This window comes from Rhinatrema bivittatum, chromosome 4 (assembly GCF_901001135.1).
Source record: "Rhinatrema bivittatum chromosome 4, aRhiBiv1.1, whole genome shotgun sequence".
Classification (NCBI taxonomy): Eukaryota; Metazoa; Chordata; class Amphibia; order Gymnophiona; family Rhinatrematidae; genus Rhinatrema; species Rhinatrema bivittatum.
In genome coordinates this window covers 210,963,735-210,988,746 of record NC_042618.1, presented here as the reverse complement: position 1 = coordinate 210,988,746, position 25,012 = coordinate 210,963,735, and the positions used below count along the sequence as shown (strand labels likewise).

General features: G+C 43.6%; 1 protein-coding gene across 3 annotated transcripts in view; it reads right to left on the bottom strand.

The window, feature by feature from the left end:
- The window catches only part of LOC115090486 (sodium-coupled neutral amino acid transporter 3-like), a 328,123-nt gene that overhangs the window by 13,405 nt on the left and 289,706 nt on the right, over nucleotides 1–25,012 (bottom strand). For all 3 annotated transcript variants that reach the window (XM_029599646.1, XM_029599647.1, XM_029599648.1), the window contains 2 exons: nucleotides 21,946–22,025; nucleotides 8,641–8,741 (listed from right to left, as the gene is read on the bottom strand). In XM_029599646.1, coding sequence (XP_029455506.1) covers nucleotides 8,641–8,741; nucleotides 21,946–22,025 — 181 coding nt within the window. The remainder of the gene's footprint in view (nucleotides 1–8,640; nucleotides 8,742–21,945; nucleotides 22,026–25,012) is intronic.

The following is a 25,012-nucleotide window of genomic DNA, read 5'->3' as shown; positions in this document are numbered from 1 at the left end:
CAAGCTTCAATTAACTTGGAAAGACCAGATATTTTGGACATAGGTTTTGCTAATTTTGGGTCCTGTGCGAATTATTAGAAAACTTGGTAATAAAACATTGAATGGGACCTGGGTAATGGATTTAGTATTGGTCTTGTAGTAATCATAGAAGATAATGACACAGACTGAAATGGCCTGCTAGTGGAGGTGGTGGAGACCGTGCTGTAAAGCAGGGGTAAGCAAACTGGGGGGCTTGAACAATCCTTGAAGGGGGACACACTGGCAGGCCAATCAAGGAAGAAAAAATGGCCTCACTGTCCAGTTTCAGTGCTGTGAAAGCACTGCAAGCTCAGAGAGGGAGGGAGCGGCCAGAGCGTAGTGACCTGACTGAAAGCATGCCATGGTTTTTAGCCATGCGTCTCTTTCAGTGGGTGAGGGAGAGGAGCTGCTTCTGCGGCGGCGGGCCTGGGAGAGCCGCTCACTCTGTGGCAGAACTGGACATTTGAGCAGCCACTGAGGTATTCCACAATCAAGGAAGGCCTGCCATAATCAGAATTCCTGCTGCTACTGGGTCCCTACCCAGGAAGAAAGATTACAGCTGTTGCCTGCTGGGGGAAAAGAAGTGATGAGGTAGGGGAGGGCAGTGAGCAAAGAGGCCAGAGAGAATGTGGTAGGGATGGGAGAATAAAGGCAAACATTTTGTGTGTAAAAAATAAAAATAAAAATAAAGCAACCAAAATGAGAAAAAGAGATGAACAAATTAAGATAAATACAAAAACATGTAAAAATTAGTGAAAAAAGTAAAAAAAAAAATAGAGTTGGGCAGGGTGGGATTGAGTTGTTCTCAGTTCCTAAAAACTTTTAGCTGGCACTTAAATTTCTGAAAGATTTTCAGCCATTATCACTGTGATCTAAGTCTCTGAGTTTGTCTGATGTGCTTTGTTCTGTGTATGTGGTCTCTGTGATGTGGGCTGTCTACCTACATTTAGGAGTGATAGGACTATGCTTCTCTGTGTGTCTGGGCATGTGTTTTACTGTCTGGGAGGCTGCAGTGCTTGTGTTTTTCTATCCAGGTGTGGTATGTCTGTCTCTCTGTGGAGTATCTGTGTCTGTCTGGGTATTAGGTATCTGTCTGGGTACTGGATATCTGCCTCTCTGTGCCCTTGTGTGTGTATGTTTGTGAGCTTATTCCCTTCAGTAACTGGACAAGAAACAAATGGATCTTTGAGCCATTGGCTGGTAGTGTGGTTGCTTGGTGAATATCATATACATATGTATATTAGAGATGTGAATTGGTTCCGGAATCCTTTCCGGTATCGTGTTCGTAGAGCCGTGGGAAATCCTTGTTTCCCGTGGTTCTGACCGCACCCCCGTTGGACCACCAGGTACTTTAGGAAAGTTTTTTTTTTGGGGGGGGGGTCAGGAGGGTGGGGGATTCTAAATAATTAGATTTAAATGGTTGGGGTGGGTTTGGGGTTTTTTTTTCTGTATGCCCTTTCTTCCCCCCCCCCCCCAACGATAAGAAAACCACACAAATTTTATGGATTTTCCTATCGCTTTTGGGGACCCCCCAATACTTGACGGATTAGAAAATATCGTACGATATTTTCATCTGTAATCACAAGACGCCATAGATATAATGACCATCATACAAGGCTTCATCGTGTAGTATTCAAACTTTAGGACTCAGCCTTTTAAATAATCATTGGTCATATTTGTAAATAGTCCAACTATTCGTTTCCTTGTGAATTTTTTTTTTGTTATAAATTAACAAAAAAAATTTTCACAAGCTTCAGGGCACTCTTATGCTCTATGCAACATTGCACCGAGAAGGGTCATGGCTTTGAGGATTTGAGATGTACGGTATTGGAAGCCGTGAAAGAAGATCAGCGGGGTGGTAATGTCGATCTCAAATTGTTGCAAAAGGAACAAAAATGGATATTCAAGTTAGGTACAGTCCAACCGGAGGGACTTAACAAAGAAGTGGATTGGTCAGTGTTTTCCTGAAAGTTGATTGGAGGAGAGTCCAGGAGTTTGGTTTAAAAGCATTAGTTTTTGGAGGGGAGGGATTGAGTGAGAAGCGCCATTTTTGAAATAGTGCCGGGGAGAGGAGCCAGGTACGGCCAACACTGAAAGTAAGTCGCATAGTTTGAGCCATTAAAGTTTAGAAAATAGTTTGAGATTTATTGACATAAGTGAGAATAAATGTGCTTTTGTATATAGGAGAAATCCCTTGAAGAAGGTGGGTGTTACCGCCGAAACATCACCGATGTCGGGAGGCACGGGAGTGTGTATATAACATCGGCACCGTGAAACAACGAGTCGAATGAATAGTGGGAGTGACGGAGGATAAAAAAAGATAAGGATTTAAACGTGTCAATGATCGAATAAGATGTGATAAACATACTGTGAGAAATAGTTTGGAGCACTTAGGTGTTGGGAAAAAGTTCAGTAAAATATTGAGCGATTGATTTTTAGAAAATAGTGGGTCACATGATGGTTTTAAAAAAACCCAAAAAATAGCATTTGTTGGGAAAGAGTAAATGAGGTGACTGTGTGTGCTATATACACGATACTGGTTGTAGCCCTATGTGGGGCAAGAGCCAGGCGACTGTGAAAGCACATTTATTCTGATACAATTTCCCAAAAATCGTTTTTGAGATAGTATTGTTAAAATATAATTCCTCTTTGACTGAGATTTGTTTGATTGATAAGTTCTTTAAAATGACATGGAAAACAGCATTTGTTGTATCATTTTGTGTGATTCAGTGTCCAAAATGTCAAAAAAACAGAGTGAAAATAAAATGAAAAGCAAAACAAAATTTCTACGATTTTGGATGTGACAAAAAAGTGTATTTGGTTCCAATCCATTTCCACTGAATAAGCCAAACAGTAACCTCTTAAGTTTAGAACACCACCTATGTGTCTAGCCTGTTACTTGCCACCGATGATTTCCAGACACATAGAAATCCATATTCAGCTGCTGGTTGGCTGTCAATGTTTGTTTATTTTTATTTATTTTAAATTATTTGATCACACAATTTAAGGGTCAAGGCAATTTACAAAAGAACATACACAATAATCTGTATCCTGTTTGATATCGCAAACAGGATACAGAGAAGATGGACAAAGACCCAAGTTTTGAATTTCACAAATACAGATTTTGTCAAAATGGGAATGTTCCTAGAGGAAGACCTGGAAGCCTGGGAGAAAATAGGTGAGGTGGAACAACAGTGAGCCAAACTGAAAGGAGCTATTACAAAGGCAACAAATCTATATGTTAGAAAAATAAACAAAAGTAAGAGGAAAAAGAAACTGATCTAGTTCTCAAGAGAAATGGCTGAAAAAATAAAGGCAAAAAGAACAGTGTTCAGGAAGTATAAAGGATCTCAAAAAGAGGAACACAGGGAAGAATACCTGGTGAAACTGAATGACACCAAGAAAGAAATCAGGAAAGCAAAAAGTCAAGCAGAAGAAAGGATTGCCAAAGCTGTAAAGTGAGGTGACAAAACATCTACCTTATAAATGGGCTCTGACCGACGGCCCGCAAATGCGCAGTAGAGAGCAGCTCTACCGCGCATGTGCGGGCCAGCACGTTGGTCAGAGCCGTGCGTGCCCGAAACAAAAAACATGGCGGTGGAGCCGCAGGAGCAGCGGCGGCCGCGAAGCAGGAGCGGGAGGAGGAGCAGAGGCGCCGCGCGCGAGTGACCCCCCCCCCCCCCCGATATCTGCCGGCAGGAGAAGCAGCGCCGTGCGCGAGTGACACCCCCCCCCCCCGAGATCTGCCGGCAGGAGCGGCAGGAGAAGCAGCGCCACGTGCGCGCGGAAAGCAGCGGCGCCGTGCGCGAGTGACACCCCCCCGAGATCTGCCGGCAGGAGAAGCAGCGCCGCGCGCGCGGGCGCGACACCCCCCCCCCCCAAGATCTGCCGGCAGGGTACGGGGGGAGGAGAAGGTGGTGAGAGGGAAGGTGAGAGAGAGAGAGAGAGAGGGAGGGAGGTGAGAGAGGGAGGGGAGAGAGGGAGAGGGAGGTGACAGAGGGAGGTGAGAGGGAGGGAGGGAGGAGAGAGGGAAGGTGAGAGAGAGGGAGGGAGGTGTGAGAGAGAGGGGAAGGGAGGTGAGAGGGGGGTGAGAGGGAGGGGAGGGAGAATGAGGGGGAGGGAGAATGAGGGGGAGGGAGTGGGAAGGAAACGGACCGAGCCCGTTGTTACGGGCTTAACGGCTAGTTTAGATATATCAGAGAAAGAAGGAAGGTCCGTAGTGGTATAGTGAAATTGAAAGGTGACAAGGAAGAAAATGGAGAAGATGAAATGGCAGAAATATTTCAGTTCGGTATTCACTAAAGAAGACCCTGGAGAAGGATTGTTGCTCATAGATGGGAATGGGGTAGACGAAACTCTATCTATGGAACAGAATGTATGGGAAGAGCTAGGCAAACTGAAAGTGAACAAGGCCATGGGGCCAGATGAGATACATCCTAGGTTACTGAGGGAGCTCAGAGATGTGCTGGTGGGTCCACTGAAGGACCTTTTCAATAGATCCCTCAAAATGGGAGTGGTGCCATGGGATTGGAGAAGAGTGGTGGTGGTCCCACTTCACAAGAGTGGTAGCAGAGAGGAGGCTGGAAACTATAGGCCTGTTAGCCTCACATCGGTGTGGGAAAATTAATGGAGATACTGCTGAAGGAAAGGATAATGAATTATCTACAATCTATTGGGTAGCTAGACCCGAGGCAACATGGATTCACCAGGGGAAGGTTCTGTCAGACAAATCTGATTTTTTTTTTTATTGGGTGACTAGAGAATTTGGGTCAAAGAAGAGTGCTCGATGTGATCTACTTGGATTTCAGCAAAGCTTTTGATACCTTCCTGCATAGGAGACTTATGAATAAAATGAGAAGCTTGTGAGTGGCACCAAGGTCATGGTGTGGATTAAAAACTGGTTGACAGATAGGAGACAGTGTGTAATGGTAAAAGGAAACTACTCTGAAGAGAGAGCCATGTTAAGCAGAGTGCCACAGGGATCGGGGTGGGACCAATTCTGTTCAATATCTTTGTGAACGACACTACAGAAGAGATAGAAGGTAAAGTTTGTCTATTTGCAGATGATACTAAGATCTGTAACAGACTGGATATGCTTGAAGGAGTAGAGAGAATGAAAAGAAACTTAGGAAAGCTGTAAGAGTAGTCGAAGATTTGTCAGCTGGGATTCAATGCCAAGATGTGCATACATTTGGGATGCAATAATCCAAAAGAGCTGTATGTGATGGGGGGTGAAAGGCTGATGTGCATGGGGTGATAGTGTCTGGGGATCTGAAGATGGCAAACAATGTGTCAAGAAGATAGCTAAAGCCAGAAGAATGCTGGGCTGCATAGAGAGAGGAATAACCAATAAGAAATAGGAGGTGATGATGCCCATGTACAGATACTTGGTGAGGCCTCATCTGGAGTATTGTGTTCAGTTCTGGAGCCCATACCTCAAAAAGGATAGACAGGATGGAGGCAGTCCAGAGAAGGGAGATGAAAATGGTATGGGGTCTGTATCAGAAGACCTATGAGGAGAGGCTGAAGGATCTGAATATGTATACCCTGGAAGAGAGGAGGTGCAAGGCTGATATGATACAGACTTTCAGATATTTAAAGGTTTCAATTATATATGGACTTCGAACCTTTTTCCATTGCAAAGAAAACAATAGAAGTAGGGGTCATGAATTGAAACTCCAGGGGGGATGACTTAGAACCAACATCAGGAAATATTTCTTCAAGAAGAGGGTAGAGGAGGCCTGGAGTGCCCTTCCAGAGGAGGTGGTGAAGAAGAAAACAGTCAAAGGGGCATGAGAGAAACACTGTGGATTTCTAAAGGCTAGAAGACAGAAATGAGAGAAGTGGATAGAGAGTAACTTCCTGGTTCAGTGGTTACTACCCTTAGCAGAAGGCATGGAGATTACTACCCTTAACCAATATGTTTTGATGCTTTTAATGCAACTGCAACATTGTTCTCTGCTTAAATGGCAGGGGTATAAGAGGAATTTGATTCAGACGACAACCGAGGGCCCCAACTTCCATGGTCTGGGATACTGTTACGCGGACATAAGGGAAAAAGCACAGGACTGTTTCTATGGCCAAGTCCTAAAAGAAACTAAGAAAGTGTGGATGGGGGTAAGTTGCTGGTATAGAGGTTACTACCCTTAACTAAATAAACCTTGATACTTTTGATGCAACTCATACATTGTTCTCTGCTTCAACGTCAGGGGGAAAGGGGAATTGGATTTAGACAACAATTATTGAGGGACCAGACTTTTATGGTCTGCGAAGCTGATGAGCTAGCACAGTGCAGCAGTTACTACCCTTAAGAGAAGCATGGGATTACTACCCTTAGGGGCAGATTTTAAAACATTTCCGCGGGCGTACATTTGTGCGCACAAATGTACGCCCAATTTTATAACATGCGCGTACGGCCGCTCGCATGTTATAAAATCAGGGGTCGGCGTGTGCAAGAGGGTGCACACTAGTGCAAATTGTGCACGCCGAGCCCTCTGGGAGGCCCCGCTGGCTTTCCCCGTTCCCTCCAACTCCTCCACCATACCTTTGTTTTGGAAGTTACGCCTGCCAGCTGACTTACGGCGCGCGATCCCCTGGCCATGCCTCCCGGACCCCTGCACGCCCATTCAGAAAAACCCCGGGACATAACGCGCGTCACCGGGCCTTTTGAAAATAGGCCCGGTGCGTGCAAGGCAGGTTTCGCGCGTAAATCCTCCAGATTTACACACGTAACCTTTTGAAAATCCGGCCCTTAGCCAATAAGCCTTGATGCTTTTGATGCAGCTGCAATATTGTTATCTGCTTCGAAGGAGGGGGTTGGGGCCTAAAAGGAAAGAGAAATTTGGATTCAGAAACAACCAACATGAGCCATGCCTTTTTTGCAGTCTGGGGTACTGATGCTCAGACATTGAGGAAAAAACTCGACTGCTTTTAGGGCCAAGTCCATAAGCAAAGCACGTCAAGCAAACTGACTGATACATGGGGATGACCTGCATGGCGTGGCAGATACAACCATGGGAAGCTTGCTGGGTAGACTGCATGGACCATTGGTCCTTTTCTCCCGTCATTCCTATGTTTTCTTTAAAAATATAACAAATAACAGAGATCAGCAAATACACTCAATCCTACAGACTAACTTTAAATGGCTAAAAAAGATGAATTAAATCAAAGCTGTTGCCTTGTTGCTACCAATAAGTTAAAAAATGATGATATTCATCCCAAAATAAGATGACATTCTCTATTTAAAAAAACAAAACAAAACAAAAAACCTACTGCTACCCATATTTACTATTAAAGTGAAATCACGAGTATAAATACTCACTTACTTTTGATTATCATTTAAAGGCTTGTTGCTATAACCATGGCCTTAAAGCTTTTTAAAAAATGGTTGTATCTGACATGATTTGAAGCTGCTCTGCCATGGAAATCCAGAAAGTGGGTCCTGCAGTTGAAAAAGTGTGCTCTCAATATGCCAAGGTGTTTTGCATATATATTTGGAATTTGCAGATCTTAGTGTATGAGATGGTGTATATAACTGTAACATGGCTCCCATACCAAGGTATACCTTTGTTGTTAAATAGTTTAAAGATCAACGTTAAAATCTTAAATTATGATCATATCTACTTTGCCCAGTCAAAACACGGGCTGCTGAATTTTGTAATATCTGTAAAGCCCGCATAGAACTGTCTGGAAGACTAAACAAGAGTGAGTTGCAGTAATCTATACCTGAAAAAATGTAACAACTGCAAGATTGTTCAAAAATCATCCTATAGCAACAGGGACTTCACACAGTGCAGTATTCTCAGCTTGTAATAACCAGCTTTAATAATGGAATTGATATGTCTTCATTGATAAACTTGGGTTAAGTAAGACCCCAAAATCATGTATATGTTTTGGAAAATTTAATTACCCGATCTTTAACATGTATAGAGGATTGTAGATATGCATAAACACTGAAATCCAGGCCCAACCCTGCCAGCACCCTGAATAAAGGCAGCAAATAGATATTAAAAAGAGATGCTAACAGGGCTGAGCCCTATCCTGGGAAAAAGTGTCTGCAGAGATCTCACCTGCTTTTTCTGTAGGGACATTTTCTATACAAAACAACATGTAAAGAGAAAATGTTATCTACACAGATTATTTCTCTCCCCCACCTAGAAACGCCTCCATGTCTGCCTACTTTTTATCTGGCTAATGAGGTAAATTTTCAAAGGCGTTAACGTGTGTAAATGTAACTACTATCATAGCAATTTTTAAAAGCCCACTTACTCGAGCAAAGTGCATTTACTCAAGAAAACCCAGTTTTACGCATGTAAATGCTTTTTAAAATCAGGCCCTAAATTATATGCATTGTTGATTTTCCCCCCCCAATCTTCACCTAAATAATTTGAACATAAAATAAAAATCACTGCTTCACAATGTTGGAGCATCCTGAGTCCACCTCTCCCCTCTTCAAACTTCATAAATAGTGGCTGTTCCCACCCTTCCCAAACACACAGAGTGTTAGATAGCATCTCCTGATGGGAGTCCATATTATGACAGAAAAAATATACGCATCAATCCCAGCCCTGAAATTCAGGAAACCTCCCCTTCACTTCAGCTGGAGCAGCAGCTAGAACCTACCATAGAAGGTGAGGTACCCAAAGAGCGCCGCCAGGAAATACATGATGTACATCACACTGATGGAGATATTGGAAATATGCTGCATCTTCTTTTTGGAAGGGCTGGAAATGGGAAGAAAACACAAATGTCTTATTGTAGTAACCGCCCAGCAGAAATATTTTTAGTGCAGTAATCCCACAGGGGGGCTTATTCTTATTCCAGAAATCCAACAGGAGGCTTTGGTGTACAGACCAAAGTATCAGCGACATTGTTTTGTTTCTGATGCTGCTACTGGCCAGAAGAACACGGTCTCCTGCCCTGGCAGCGAAGATTTGGGACATAGTTTTAAAGATGAGTGAAGTCTGGGGTGGGTGTGGCCCAGTAGGCCCCTTGTATACAATGGGGAGGCAAGGATATTTAATCCAAAAAGGGTCCTTCTTTTTTCCAAGGGAGATGAAAAGATCGGGAACCAGGGAGTCCTTTTTATTTATTTTTGTTTTATTGAGGGGGGAATGGAGGGGAGTTTGTGCCTGGAAAGAATGTTGAGTTTTAGGGGAGGGCCCAGAGGCCAAATGCTGTTTTGTTTTTTTTTCTGTATGTCTTGGGGGGGGGGGGGGGATAATTAGGGAAGGGCTCAGAGAGCAGACTGTGCAGAAAGTGGGGGTGGGGAAGGTTCCCCACGCTAACGGGCCCTTTGATTATGGGCTGGCTAGAACAGGTTTTCAACATGGCCATGGTAATACTGCCATGTTCTGCATATCATTAGTTGGGTATATCAAGCATTAAAGCCAAATGTACCACCGGCATTAAAATTGGTATGTAATGGGTTTTAATGCGGTTTCATATATAGCCTCCTTAGTGAAGCAATATTATAGAAAATCGCTAATCTCCAGGCCCATTTCCTCCAAGTGATAGTGATAATTTTAATATTAAGGGCAGAGCAACTGTAATTTTTAAATTCAATTGAGACATTTCATATATTTCTATAACATTTTGAATTCAGAATAATTTAAAAAACCAAAGCCCTCCTGGTTGCTAGCTTATGACAGGGGTGGGCAATTCTGGTGCTTGAGGGCCACCAATCAGTTGGTTTTTCAGGTTCTCCCTAATGAATATGCACTAGACATATTTGCATACAGGTGAGGCAGTATGCATGCAAATCTATCTCATGCATATTCATTAGAGAGAACCTGAAAACCTGACTGGAATTGCCCACCCCTGGCCTATGACACCATAGGATCCAGTCTCTTTCGCTTGTCCTTCACTTTAGTCTGCAGCATGGTAAATAAGGTTTTAGAGCTTTGGATTTTCTGTGAGAATAAACAAAATCAATTTCTTTACAGTTTGGTCAGAACAGTATTTGGATTCTCAGTTCTGAACATGTGTTCAAAGTAGAACAGTTTTATTTCAAAATGGCACTAGTCTCCACCTGGTATTTTTAGAAAAAGAATTCGTGGAAGTACCCTCAGTTTAAACACCGAGAGATCAATAGTGAAACAGTTTGTCCGGCTAAAAAGTTCAGAATTTAGCCTGACAAATCATGCGTTTTAAGTTTCATGCTGCTCTGAAGGCCTCAGAACTTTCTAGCTGTTTAGTTGGATAAGTTGGAGGCATTTTGGAGAGCTTTACAAGGCAGAGTTAAGTTAGCCGAATAACTCATTCAGCTAAGTCTGGTCATGCCAGAGAGCAGTCTTACTGGGGGGATTCATCATTCCACTATTATTTTAGCGGAATGATGAGTTGCAAAGAAAAAAGGGGAGGAGGGTGATAGCATTCACCTGACCGCATCGTGGTGGTGCTTTTTTGCCCACCGCGGTTGCGGCGAGACGCACACTATTGCCCCCCATAGCGCCATTGTATAAGGTGATGTTATTTCTGGCGCTTCTGCTGGCGATAATGTCTAAAACATTATTGCCCGCAGCACTAACAGAAAATGTTTTTCCCCTGCCCAAACTCCACCCCTTTCGCTAATTTAAATCTTACCGCTGCGAATAGGTCACATCGCATTTTAAAGAATGACCCTTTAAGTTAGCTGGCTAAAGTTTATCTGGCTAACTAGCAGGCCAATACAGAAAAACGTGCGGGAGAGCCAGCGAGCGCACAGGCCACTCTTCTGGGCGCGTGATACAGAAAGCGGTATGTAAATTAGGGCCTGCGGTAAAAGGAGGCGCTAGGGACACTAGCGCATCCCTAGCGCCTCCTTTTTGACAGAAGTGGCAGCTGTCAGCGGGTTTGACAGCCAACGCTCAATTTTACCGGCGTCTGTTCTCGAACCCGCTGACAGCCACAGGTTCGAAAAATGGACGCCGGCTAAACTGAGCGTCCGTCTTCCAACCCGCGGGCAGATATTTCTTTTTTTTTTTTTTTTATTTTGGGGCCTCCGACTTAATATCGCTATGATATTAAGTTGGAGGGTGTACAGAAAGCAGTTTTTTCTGCTTTTCTGTACACTTTCTGGTGCTGGCCGAAATTAACGCCAGTCTTTGGCTGACGTTAATTTCTGAAAGTAAAATGTGCGGCTTGGCTGCACATTTTACTTTCTGTATCGCGCGGGAATAACTAATAGGCTCATCAACATGCATTTGCATGTTACGGGCGCTATTAGTTTCAGGGGGGGGGGTTGGCTGCGCATTTTCGAGGCGCTATTACCCCTTACTGTATAAGGGGTAAAAATAGCGCGTCAAACGCACGGCCAAACGTGTGCTAACAGTGCTCTACTGTATCGGCCCGTAGGACCTTATATCTCACTATATTTTTCTGCAGCATCTAATCTCTGATAAATATCCATGACAATTTATCCGGCTAACTTTAAGCAGATGAATTGTTCACTTCCCATGCTGTTGAGTATTTGATCTCAGAAGTTCCTGATAGTTTTCCTTTTCAAAGTATTAGATATTTTTTATAGTAAAAGACATTAATTGTCATCCAGCAAAAAGATTCAGAATCAGGAAGTAGGGAACAGAGCTAAAATTGGTGACACTGGTGTGTCAAATGAACTCCCAAATTTTAACTTAAACATAGTTTTATTATCTCTAAAAATATCTTCATGCTGTGTTCCTGATGCTTGTTTTCTTTTACTATGGGTATTTTTACTACTGATGAAGAGATTTGTTTACTTGCTGCAGCTTGTGTGCTCCAGATTTAAGTAAATGCCTATCCTCCAAGTCTGTACTGTCTCTGACCTGTACATGTAAACAAACTGAAACAGATATACTGTAGTTACATTGGAAAAGGTACAGAGAAGGATGACAAAAATGATAAAGGGGATGGAATGGCTTGCCTACAAGGAAAGGCTAAAGAGATTAGGGCTCTTCAGCTTGGCAAAAAGACAGTTGAGGCAGGGATATGATAGGTCTATAAAATCATGAGTGGAATACAATGGGTAAACGTAAATGCTTGTGAAAAAAAATACAAAGACTAGGAGATACTCCATGAAGTTAGTATGTAGCACATTCAAAACAAAATCGGAGAAAATTAATTTTCACTCAACGCATAATTAGGCTCTAGAATTCATTGCCAGAGGATGTGATTAAGGCAGTTAGCATAGCTGGGTTTAAGAGAGGTTTTGGACAAGTCCATAAGCTGTTATTAACTGCACAATTGCAGCAAGGGATGTATTTACTGTTTGGGATCTTACCAGGTACTTACGAACTGGATTAGCCACTGTTGGAAACAGGATACTCGGTCTGACCTAGTATGGCAAATCTCATGTTTTTAGGGTGCAATTTTCAAACTCTCTGCACTGTGAGAGCTCTTGGATACATTTTACCCACAGACATTGGACTTAAAGAGAAAGTATGCATGTACTTTCACTTTGAAATTTGTCATGGTTATCCGTGGACATATGCACCTACTTCTTGTCTTTGGAAAAATGTATTTATATGTATGTATATAAGAACATAAGAACATGCCATACTGGGTCAGACCAAGGGTCCATCAAGCCCAGCATCCTGTTTCCAACAGTGGCCAATCCAGGCCATAAGAACCTGGCAAGTACCCAAAAACTAAGTCTATTCCATGTTACTGTTGCTAGTAATAGCAGTAGCTATTTTCTAAGTCAACTTAATTAATAGCAGGTAATGGACTTCTCCACCAAGAACGTATCCAATCCTTTTTTAAACACCGCTACACTAACTGCACTAACCATATCTTCTGGCAACAAATTCAAGAGTTTAATTGTTCGTTGAGTGAAAAAGAACTTTCTCAGATTAGTTTTAAATGTGCCACATGCTAACTTCATGGAGTGCCCCCTCGTCTTTCTATTATCCAAAAGAGTAAATAACCGATTCACTTTTACCCATTCTAGACATCTCATGATTTTAAACTCCTCTATCATATCCCCCCTCAGCCATCTCTTCTCCAAGCTGAAAAGTCCAAACCTCTTTAGTCTTTCCTTATAGGGGAGCTGTTCCATCCCCTTTATCATTTTTTTTCGCCCTTCTCTGTACCTTCTCCGTCGCAACTATATCTTTTTTGAGATGCGGCGACCAGAATTGTACACAGTATTCAAGGTGAGGTCTCACCATGGAGCGATACACAGGCATTATGACATTTTCCGTTTTATTCACCATTCCCTTTTCTAATAATTCCCAACATTCTGTTTGCTTTTTTGACTGCTGCAGCACACTGAGCCAACGATTTCAATGTGTTATCCACTATGACACCTAGATCTCTTTCTTGGGTGGTAGCTCCTAATATGGAACCTAACATTGTGTAACTATAGCATGGGTTATTTTTCCCTATGTGCATCACCTTGCACTTATCCATTTTAAATTTAATCTGCCATTTGGATGCCCAATTTTCCAGTCTCACAAGGTTTTCCTGCAATTTATCATAATCTGCTTGTGATTTAACTACTCTGAACAATTTTGTATCATTTGCAAATTTGATTACCTCACTTGTCGTATTTCTTTCCAGATCATTTATAAATATATTGAAAAGTACGGGTCCCAATACAGATCCCTGAGGCACTCCACTGCCCACTCCCTTCCACTGAGAAAATTGGCCATTTAATCCTACTCTCTATTTCCTGTCTTTTAGCCAGTTTGTAATATATATATATATATACTGCCTCCCCATCCTTCTAAAGATTGTCCAATGCGATGTACAGCAAAGATTTTAAAAAACCCAAAATAAACTAAACAAAACATGCATAGACATGAAAATATAATCAGATTTTCAGATCCCACACAAGACACGCCCCAGAGAATACCTCCTTTAAATGCAATTTTAATGTCTATGTACTGAGAAACAGCACACATACATTTAGCTTTCTTGAAGGAGGGCACTTTTAGGTTTGCAAGTGTAAATTGCTATTTACCTGCATAAATAGCTTAAAAAATTGTGCTCTTATTGTCTGGGGAGCTGAGCGAAGTTTCAGGCAATGACAGGCTTGGCTGAGCACGTAGTCACTTCTTGGAATTAGGCTATGTCACACAGAAGGAAAAGCAGACTAGCATCGGGAGTCCTAAGGGTGTCTGCAGAGCTTCAGCTGTCTTGTTAGTGACTGTAGCTTTTTCAACTTCCCAGCAGTAAAATCAGAGTTTATTTACACTGATAAGTAACAGTGACTGCAAAATGTATGTATATCTGGAGCCCAAAATAGCAACACAAAGAAATCACATTGGCAGGACGTAGCTGGATGTCTTTCTTTCCTGCAAAACTGCTTTACAAATTTGATATTGTGTGCTTTCATAACTTGAATTGAGGTCTATGTTCATAGTTTCCCCACTTTTATTTATTTATTTTTTGACTGGTTTTCCTAACTGATAGAAAGTTAAGGATATACAGGCCACTTTTCAGCCTAAACTTGAAGACCTAAACACCCAAATTCTGGATGTCTAGATTGAAACCAATTTTCAGCCAAACTTAGGTGCTACATTGTCAGCAGAAAATGTCCTTAAATCTAGGCAGCCAAATGTTGGTTTAAGGGCATCATGGGGCGGGGGGATTGATGGAGCCACTTGATTGAAAAAATTCAGAATTCGATAAGATGGTCTCTCTTCTCAATTAAATACCACCAATTACCCACTGTGAGACTTTTTTTTTCTTTTTGATTACATTTACAAAAAAAGATAACCAAGGAATACATCAAGATGTCAAAAAATAACAGATACAGTTACAATTCAATTAGTCGTTATTCAACAGGAAATACAATCCAAAACAGGACAAAAAATTAAATTGTAATCCATTTCTGCCTCTAAGGAAATATGAGGGGGAAGGATCATAAAGAGCAAATAATGACATATGTAAAAGGAAACAGATGAGAAACTACCACAATAATCATCTATTGCCTGTCCTCATGAGACCTATTAGGTGTGCCTATCTAGAAATGTACGAAGTTGTGAGGGTTCAAAAAAGAGATAATTAACATTTCCATATTTAACTCTGCATTTCCATAGATACAGCAAAATAAAATAAGCCCCCTTGAAAGAACCTCATCACGCATTGACAGAAATTTTTTCTCCAAAGTTGGGTGGATCTTATAACATCTGGAAAAATCTATATCTTCTGTCCATAGAACATAGATTCTCTATTACGAAAGAAAAATCTAAGAATAATAGTGCGATCCGAAAGAAAAGCAAATGAAACCAAAAGAGTTCCTCTTCTAGAAACTTCCAATTCATGCGATAGTTCTAAAAATTGAGTTAAATTCACTGAGGATTCTTTAGGGGAATCTGTTGTTGCTGTTTCTTCAGACTTAGGAAGAAAATATGTCTTAGTGATCACTGGTATTGCTGTTGCAGGGATTTTTAATATTTGAGAAAGATAACTTTTAAATAAATCTGTAGTGGGCAAAGATTTTATATCCGGAAAATTCAGAACTCACAAGTTATAACTCCTCAAAGAGTGTTTTTCCCGCTTCTTTGAAGTAATCAAATCAGATTGAACCAAAGCATGTTAAATTTGCTCTAATGCAGCAAGCTGTGTATCCACTACTTCACATTTTGTTCCATACTGAGAAATAGTATTAACATTAGCCAGAACCTTTGAATTAGTCTCCATGAAAACCTTGGTAAGGGTAGAAATAGAAGATTCAAGGGACACAATAGCTTGCCATAAAACCTCCAAAGTAATCTCCTGGAGGTTTAACTAAACCCAGATTAGAGGATAAAGCATTCGAGTCTGCACCACTTCTACTTCTTATACCACCCTCTGGCTGATCCAGCGGGGTTGATGTTCTACTTACAGTCGGAGGAATAGCCCCTTCTAAAACCCTTTCTCCAGGGCTTGATCCTCCTGCAGCACCAAGCATGGAATCGGGCTCCAAGCAGTTCAGATCCCGGTCAGGAGTATCCACTGCTTGCCTCACTCACAGATCGGCTCGGCTCAACTCCTCAATGGGCAGTTGTTCAAAGAGCTCACATTTAGGAGGAGAAGGCATGGTAGGCGCTCCAGGGGTCAAAGATGTCTCCTCAATCAGCAAGGACATCGTTTTCCCAGCGTCGTTCCCTGCAGCGATTTGCTTCTGGAGCCATTTTCAGGGTGGCAGAAGAGAACCCCTCAATCTGCGGCTGCAGCTTTTCCAGTGACAGGGAGCTTGTGCCAGCACCCCGCAGCTTAGCCTTGCACTTTGTATGTGGCATTGGGAGTACAAGAAAAGGTAAAAGAAAATGTGGTGGAGGAGCTCTTCCCACCGTTCCTCATCGGCAGCCATCTTGACTCCTCCCCCCGACTTCTCAGTCTTTTACTGGTCCCACTTTGAGACTTTAATCTGATCTCTGCTTCTCCTTAAAACCTTATTTGTCTTTAGGGATTTCTATACAAAAAAAATGTTTTGCTTTGTTCTTTCATTTTCTCTGTTTTTCATTGCATTTTTTTGTTTGCTTCATTTATTTTAGTAGTTTATACATATAAATTCTATTTTGCATGCATAAAAGTTTGCTAGAAAGTACAACCTAGAATTCAATCTCGCATTTTATATGTAGAAAATATTTACACACACAGACTATCAAAACAAATGGAAACAAACAAAAAAATGATTCTTGGGTACATAGAGAGAAGAAGGGTCTGCACAAAAAGGGAGGTGATTATTGCCCCTGTATAGGTCCTTGGTGAGGCCTCACTTGTACAGGTCTGGAGACCATACCTTCAAAAGGATATAAATTGGTTGGAGTCAGTGGAGAGGGAGGTTACTAAAATAGGCAATGGTCTTCATTCTAAAGCATATGGAGACAGACTTAATTTAAACATGATTATCCTAGAGCAGTGGTTCTCAACCTTTTTCTCATAGTGACACACCTGACAGACTACGCTCACACGTGTGGTCTCTGCTCATTACAATTCAGGTTGGAAATAAAATATAAAGGTCCAGTATTATTTTTATTGTTAAGAATGACACAAGGAAAAGACAAGTACTCTATCTGAACAGAAATTGCATAAATAGTAAACATCCCATTCCAAAACACCAATTTCTATCACTCAAACAGTAACCTCTTTACCTAAGAAAAGGCAACACTGAAAATATTACACCAGGCCATAAGACACCAATACATCTCCTATTAGGAAAACAGAACAAGCCAGGCTGCTATAGAGCCCTACACAGAAACTACACGCCAGCAGAAAACCTCACCTCAGTCATATGTGCAGACCCTCACTTAACAAAGAATAGATAGACCATAAAGCATAACTAGAAACATGCAGACAAAAACTGAACTGGAAACCGCAACAAACCAGTGAGAGTGTATGCAGTGTAACACAGGACAAAGAGAAACTTCACCCGTCCTCAAAACAAATCAAGAAAAATATAAAATCAATAGCAGTAAAACCATACTAACAAAAAGAACAGATTTCAAAATAGCTGATGAATGGAATATCCAATAATTAAAAACTCATATAAAAAATATTTTAGATACCACGGTACTATCAAGCTAGGGTGAGAGAACTTTGTAGAAATCTCATCTTTGTGTGATTTTCCTCACTCCAAATGATGTCAAATTCTCACTGATCTGTATTGTGCTGTTCGTACGTCTCACTGTGCATGTAAAACTGGCCCCAAACCCCTAGACCACCAATAAAACCTCATCTTGAGTAACTAATTTGCCCTCCTACAGTAGAAACATGTGATTACTGTGAGAGCCTAATAAAGAGTCTCCCACACCCTCTCTTGCCAGGAACAGCCCCTTTTCCTCATTGCAGGTGCTATTCATGCAGAATTTGAGTCTAGGCCAAAGTTTGTATCTGAGACAATGGAGGGTGAAGTGACTTGCCCAAGATCACAAGAAGCATCACTGGGAGAAGCAGCATTTGAGCTCTGATTTCCCTGATTCTTGGTCCACTGCACTAACCACTAGGTCACAAGTTCTTACCCCAGTCCCTGGGATACACCTTGCCAATCAGATTTTCAGGATATCCACAATGAATGTGCATAAGATAAATTTGCATGTATTGTATTACAGAGATCAGACTGTATGTTGCGTGCAGCATGCATTCTTTTCCCCACAAAGCAGGGAGGCAATTTTCAAAGACATTTTTTCCCCATAAACAAGTATTTATCTATCTGAGGAAATCCCTTTGAAAACTGCTCCCTTACTGAATTTCTGAAGACAAGTAACCGGAGTAGTACCTGTTTAAAGAATTCACTATGCATGAACAGAAATACTCATATGCAGATTTGGGAAAACTTTCTCCCATATTCTAAAAAAAAATGTTTTCATGAAAAGAGAAACTATTCTTGATATAACACCTAATCTCACAAGGCTCTATTCAGGCTTTGGTTAGTAAGAGTATTCAGTAGGGATGTGAATCGTTTTTTGACGATTTAAAATATCGTCCGATATATTTTAAATCGTCAAAAATCGTTAGGGCCACGATGCAATACCAATTCCCCCGATTTATCGTCAAAAAATCATAAATCGGGGGAAGGGGGAGGGCAGGAAAACCGGCACATTAAAACCCCCTAAAACCCACCCCCGACCCTTTAAATTAAATCCCCCACCCTCCCGAACCCCCCCCCCCAAATGCCTTAAATTACCTGGGGGTCCAGCGGCGGTCCGGAACGGCAGTGGTCCGGAACGGCCTCCTGCAATTGAATAGTGTTGTCTTCAGCCGGCGCCATTTTTCAAAATGGCGGCGGCCATAGACCAACACGATTCGACCGCAGGAGGTCGTTCCGGACCCCCGCTGGACTTTTGGCAAGTCTTGTGGGGGTCAGGAGGCCCCCCCAAGCTGGCCAAAAGTCCCTGGGGGTCCAGCGGGGGTCCGGAAAACGATCTCCTGCCGCGAATCGTTTTCCGTACGGCGCTGAACAACCTCCTGCAGTCGATCTCCTGCCGGCGCCATTTTCCGTACGGAAAATGATTCGCGGCAGGAGATCGTTTTCCGGACCCCCGCTGGACCCCCAGGGACTTTTGGCCAGCTTGGGGGGGCCTCCTGACCCCCACAAGACTTGCCAAAAGTCCAGCGGGGGTCCGGAACGACCTCCTGCGGTCGAATCGTGTTGATCTATGGCCGCCGCCATTTTGCGCCGCCATTTTGCGCAATGGCGCCGGCTGAAGACAACACTATTCAATTGCAGGAGGCCGTTCCGGACCGCTGCCGTTCCGGACCGCCGCTGGACCCCCAGGTAATTTAAGGCATTTGGGGGGGGTTCGGGAGGGTGGGGGATTTAATTTAAAGGGTCGGGGGTGGGTTTTAGGGGGTTTTAGTGTGCCGGCTCACGATTTTCACGATGTTCACGATACTTTAAACACCCAAACGGCAACAATACGATTCCCTCCCCCTCCCAGCCGAAATCGATCGTTAAGACGATCGAGGACACGATTCACATCTCTAGTATTCAGCAGAGTAAAGATAAATATCCAGTTTATCTTCCAGGAAAGATGCAAGCAGGATTGGATCTAGGGTGGCAAAATTCCCAGCCCACATGTCAGGCCGATGCAATACCATGTGCTCAGGCTAGCCCACAGGTTAACCCGTGGTTGGACGAGCAATAAGGGGATTAACGTGACCAAAACACGCATCCAAACCAGCACGTAGCTTATATGTAAATGCCACGTTGATGAGGCTATTAGCTATTACTGCATTATGTAAAAAGATAAATGCGTGCCTGCTGCACACATTTTTACCCTCAAAAATTAACACCAGCCCTGGAGCTGGCATTAAGTCTTGTGGAGCTCCAAAAGTTAATAGAAAAGCTGAAAATACTGCTTTTCTGTAGTTCTTCCGACTTAATATCGTGGTGAGATATTAAGTCAGAGGAACCGAAAAAGGGAGTAACATATAAAAAAAGAAAAAAGTCTTTCCAGCGGTCAGGTTAGGAAAACGGAGGCTCAATTAACGAGCGTCCCATTTTCCTAACTCGTGGCTGTGTACAGGTTAGGAAAAAGGATGCTAGTAAAATTGAGCCTCCGTTTTCCTAACCCGCACACAGCCACTTCTCCTGGGCGCCCAATGCCTTGGATGCGTTAGGGACGCACAATTTATCCCTAGCGCGTCCTTTGTAGCGTGGCGGCTCATTTGCCTATTGCATCGAACACCTAGGAGAGGCGATTGTTGATGCGTCCGTAGGTCTTCGACATCTTCGCCCTGCCTACCTCTCTCTACTTTCGGCTCCTCCCGCTCACCTTGCACTGATGGCTGTGGCGGCATCTGCTTGCCGTTCTCTCTGGCGTTCCCGGAGCAGCTTTGGTGCTGCCTCCCGCCATTCTCCTTCAAGGTACATCTAGGGCGTGGGTGCGCACGCCGCCCTCATCTTTAACTCTACGTTGGCGCGAACCTCAGGGGCGTCCCCCTGCTCTGACGTCACGATGTCTGGGTATATCTGCCTACAGTATTTGCTAGCTCATTGAGTTAGCAACAGGATTCGCACGGATGGGATTCACTCTCCGTTCCTAAGCTACTCTGCCACTCCAGCGTTATCTGAAACTCTTACTACGCTTTGGGGTCTCTAACGGGGTACCCGCTCCTCGGGGGCCTCTTTGCTTCTTTTAGGTGCTATCAGGAAACCGGTACTCGCTCCTCGAGGGCCCATGTTCCCTGAGTCGCTGCCTGCAACCTCTACCCTTCTACTTGGAAGAACAAACTTACAGTTACCATCAGTGAATACAGAGACCATCTCTCTCCACAGTGCTGCTTCACTGGAACCAGGTACTCGCTGTTACTGCTAAGTGAGTACAATGCTACCGTGTCTCTCTGCTCTAAGGATCAGATACTCGCTTCTCGAGGGCCTGCCTCCCTCTCTCGGAGCTTCTCCTATTTCTACATTGGGACTCTGTGTTAATATTAATGTGTGCTCATAACTCTCAGTCTCTTTCCACTACAGCACTGCCTTGCAGAGGATCCGCTGTTCCAGCATCTGTGAGAGATGCGCCCAGCTGGGCTCTACAACCACTACTCACTACCGCCTCCTCTGGTGGTCATTCAAACTGTTTAATAAAAGATTCAAATCTGTGTTCGTATGTCCAGACTCTAGCCTGACACTGTGGTCCCTCACGGGACTGCCCCCTGTGGGCATGGTCAGCTGCCACAGTGTCCAAGGATCCACCCAACCACCATTAACCATAACAATTGTGTGTCAGTATTGCATCAGCCTTACAGATTGCCAATCCTGCCTGGGAACTTCAAAGTCCGGCTGCTGCCGCTGCCACCGCCACCCCATATCCCCTCCCTTCCAGTGATGTGATGCTCTGATAGAGTTTGCATTCCAGTCACTGCCCCCTCTGGGCTTTTGTGAGGGGAGAATGGCCTGGGAGTAAAGTTCTTAGGGCTAGTATAAGTCTATTAGGCTGGACTTGGAGTTGGTCATAGAGGGGTCTTTTATTTGCAATTTATGTACAGACAAATAAAGATTAAGTAGTTTGCTTTAAATATTTGGCCGCAGTTGGTGGCCACCGCGTAGCTGGATAAATACTTATCCAGCTAAGTATATATCCAGCTAAGTGGTTGGAGAGAAAATGCATTGGAATGGGGAGGAGCTGAGTTAGCTGAATAAGCTATCTGGCTGTTATTTAGCTGCATCATTAAATATATAGGCTAAGTTAGTCAGATAAGTTTCTGGCTAATTATGAATATGGATGTCATAATTTTTTCTAAGCATAAAATATGATTTAAGTTCACATGAAATGTTTTCTGCACGGAAAACATGTTTTATTTGCATAAATCATGTTTTTATTTGCACTAAGCATTTTTTTAATGTATATTTTCAGGTTAACGTGCTTTTTTTTTAAACTGCAAATGCATTAGAACACCATTAAATGACAGCTTCATCTATCGGCCTCTGAGCGAGTTTAGCTGCAGTAACCTTCAGTGCAGTGTGCTGTCGGCCATAAAGAAAAACAGTAACTATGAGACAGGCGCAGAGAACCCGTCAGGCCCATGACAACTCACTTCTTCAATTCCGTGTAAATGGGAAGGACCTCTGGGTGACAGACGAAAGCAAATGCCATAATGGGGATAGTGTACGCCGTCTGAAAATGAGAAACAAACACACAGTCAGGGTTGGCCAGCTGTCATTAATGTTCCAGTAAATATTTAATTATTTCTTCACACTTTCCATTTTGTGTTTGGCTTGTGGATAAAAGGAATGGCAACAGGGCGCACTAATTCTAAACAAGATGGAAAAACGTCTCGGATTGAATGATTTCTGGTTGATTTTGAGGGATTAGAGAAAAAGGTCCTGAATCTTTTACCTCAAAAGGAGAGGCAGAGAGAGAAAGAAAGCCTTTCCAGGGCAAATTTCAAAGCCATTTCCGTGGGTAAAACCGTGTTTTAGATGCGGAAATGGGGTCTTTGAGAAATACTCACCCTGTATGTGGGTAAAGTTATGAGCGGAGTGCCACTGCTGCATATATTTTACTCCCATCAAACGGAGGCATTCCAAGGGGGCAGGGTTGGGAAAGGCTTGCAAGTGTGCATATAACTTTTTTTTTCTGGAAAAAGTAACTGCACAAAACGGAGGTGCAAAGTGGCGTGGGCACTTTTTTTCTTAAGCATTTTTCAAAGGAAAAATTTTGCCTTTGAAAATTGGCTCAATGTCTACAGGTAGGGTAGCTGTGGACCTTGCAATTCTGTGGGCAGTCTGAAAGTTGCCCTCTATCTCCAGAGCTGAATGGTTCAGCATTACTAACACAGATTCATGAAGAGCAAGTTTGCTTTCTGTAAATGGGGTTCTCCGTAGACAGTAAGATGAATTAGCCATGACACGTGGGTGATGTCATCTGATGGTGCCTAACAGACCCATCTCTCTAAATCACTAGAGTTTTACAACTGAGCATGCATGGGAGTTCCCACATGCAGGCTGCCTAATGAGCCTCCTCAATTGATTGCAGACCTTAGTTTTAGTGAGGTAGTTGACTCTCTAGGGGGCTGGCAGCTATTAAGCACAGCTAATTCATCCTACTGTCTACAGTGAATCCTGTTTAAAGTAAGCAAACCTTTTTTTCTCCATTGACAAGTAGGGCTAAATTAGCCATGACGTGGGGAAGTCCCAAAGTTTGCGTGCCAGAGCACTTAAGTCTGAATTTTAAAAGCCCTGCGTGCGTAAAATTGTGTGTGGGCCTTTCGCATGCCGTGCGCATTTTCGAAAGGGCTCGACCACTAGCGTAACCCCCAATACGCGCAGAAGTGCTGGGCCAGAAGAAAGGGGTGGGCCAGGATTGCACCATTAGATGCTGTCCTGGGGAAGCGGCGCCGGCAGCTGGCCGGCGCGCATAACTTACTTCTGCTCATCAAAGCAGGTAAGTTAATAAAACAAACAAAAAAAAGGGTTAGCTAGGGTAGATTTAGGGGTCTGAGTGGAGAGAGGAAAAGGAAGGTTAGGTAGGGAAGTTCCCGCCCAGTCCGATCCTTAATTGGCGGGGACTGGGAGGGAACTGGGAAAAAGCTCAATTGTGTCTCCGAGCGTAACTGAAAAATTTCCCCCTCCCCCATGCGCGGAGGAGGCCACCTGCCTGCACATGTGTGTGTGTGTACATTAAAATCCAGCACGTGTGTGCGCACGGGACTTGTTTTTTATTATAACAAGCGCGCGTCGATGTGCGCATGTTATAAAATAGCCACGTCCATTTTAAAATCTACCCCTTATTGAATAAGCAACCTGGACCCCCTCATGGATAGTGGACTACTGGTTTAACAGGCTGCGCAAAACTGCTTGCCCAAAGTTACTGTCACTTCATGAGAGATTGGCTAGAGAGTAGTGGAATGTGAAAGTATGTACAGACAACCAAGTTGCAGCTTTGTAGATATCTTCGATTGAGACAGCTCTTATGTGATTCACTGAGGTAGCCATGGCTTTTTTTCTTGATGAGCCTTGACTGGGTCTGTGATCTGAAAGTCAGCCATATCATAGCAATGCATGATACAGTCCACTAGCCAGTTAGAGAATATGCATTTGGCAACAGTCATGCCTAAACTGTTAGGATCATGTTATAGTTAGTGAGGTTTGGCTGGACCCTTGGACACTGTGGTAGCTGATCACACCCATGAGGGGAAGTCCCGTGAGGGGCCACAGGTCAGGCTCAGCTCTGGCCACACAAACACAGATAGTTCTTTATTTAGACAGTTTGAGAAGCCACCAGAGGTGGCAGTAGTGAGTAGAAGATGGAGCCCGGGTGGGCTAGTATTCCCCAGGGTGCTGGAACAGTGGTTCCTCCGGTAGCAGTGCAGTAGTGGAGAGAACTGAGAAAGTGAGTACAATAGAACATTCACAGAGTCCCAAATATGGAGAGGCCCCAAGATAGGGAGAGCTGGCCCTCAAGGAGTGAGTACCAGATCCCTGGAGGCAGAGAGACTTGTTGGCAAAGTACTCACACAGCGGTTCCATGTAGGAGATGGCACTGGCGCTGGAATGGAGGCAGGCCCTCGAGGAGCGAGTACCTGGTTCCAGGGAGACAGCTCTGGAGGAGTGAATGATAGTAGTACTCACTGATGGGTGTCTGTAGCGAATTCTTCCAAGTAGTAGAGAAGATAGATGCTGGCAGCGGGTCAGGGAACATGGGCCCTCGAGGAGCGAGTACCAGTTACCTGATAGCGACCTGAAAGAAGCAAAAGAGTCCCCCGAGGAGCGGGTACCCCGTTAGCAGAAAGAGTCCAATGGAAGTTGGAAGGCAGAGTAGCTGGGTACGGAGAGCGAATCCCATCCATAAGAATGCCCTTGCTAACTCAACAGCTAGCAATAAACAGTAGGCTTAAATATCCGGACAGCGTGACGTCATCACAGGGGGACGCCCCTGAGGAACGCGCCAATGAGGAAATAGGAATGAGGGCCGTGCGGCGCGCCCTAAGGTACCTGAAGAGCGGGGTGGGAGGCAGTGCCCAAGCCGGTCCGGGGACACCAGAGAGGATGACAGGCAGACGCCGCAGCAGCCAGACGTCCGTGAGGAGCAGAAGGCGTTGCCAAAAAGGAAAGGTAGGCGGAGTGAAGCCGTCGGGAAACAATGGTCGCAACAGATCATAA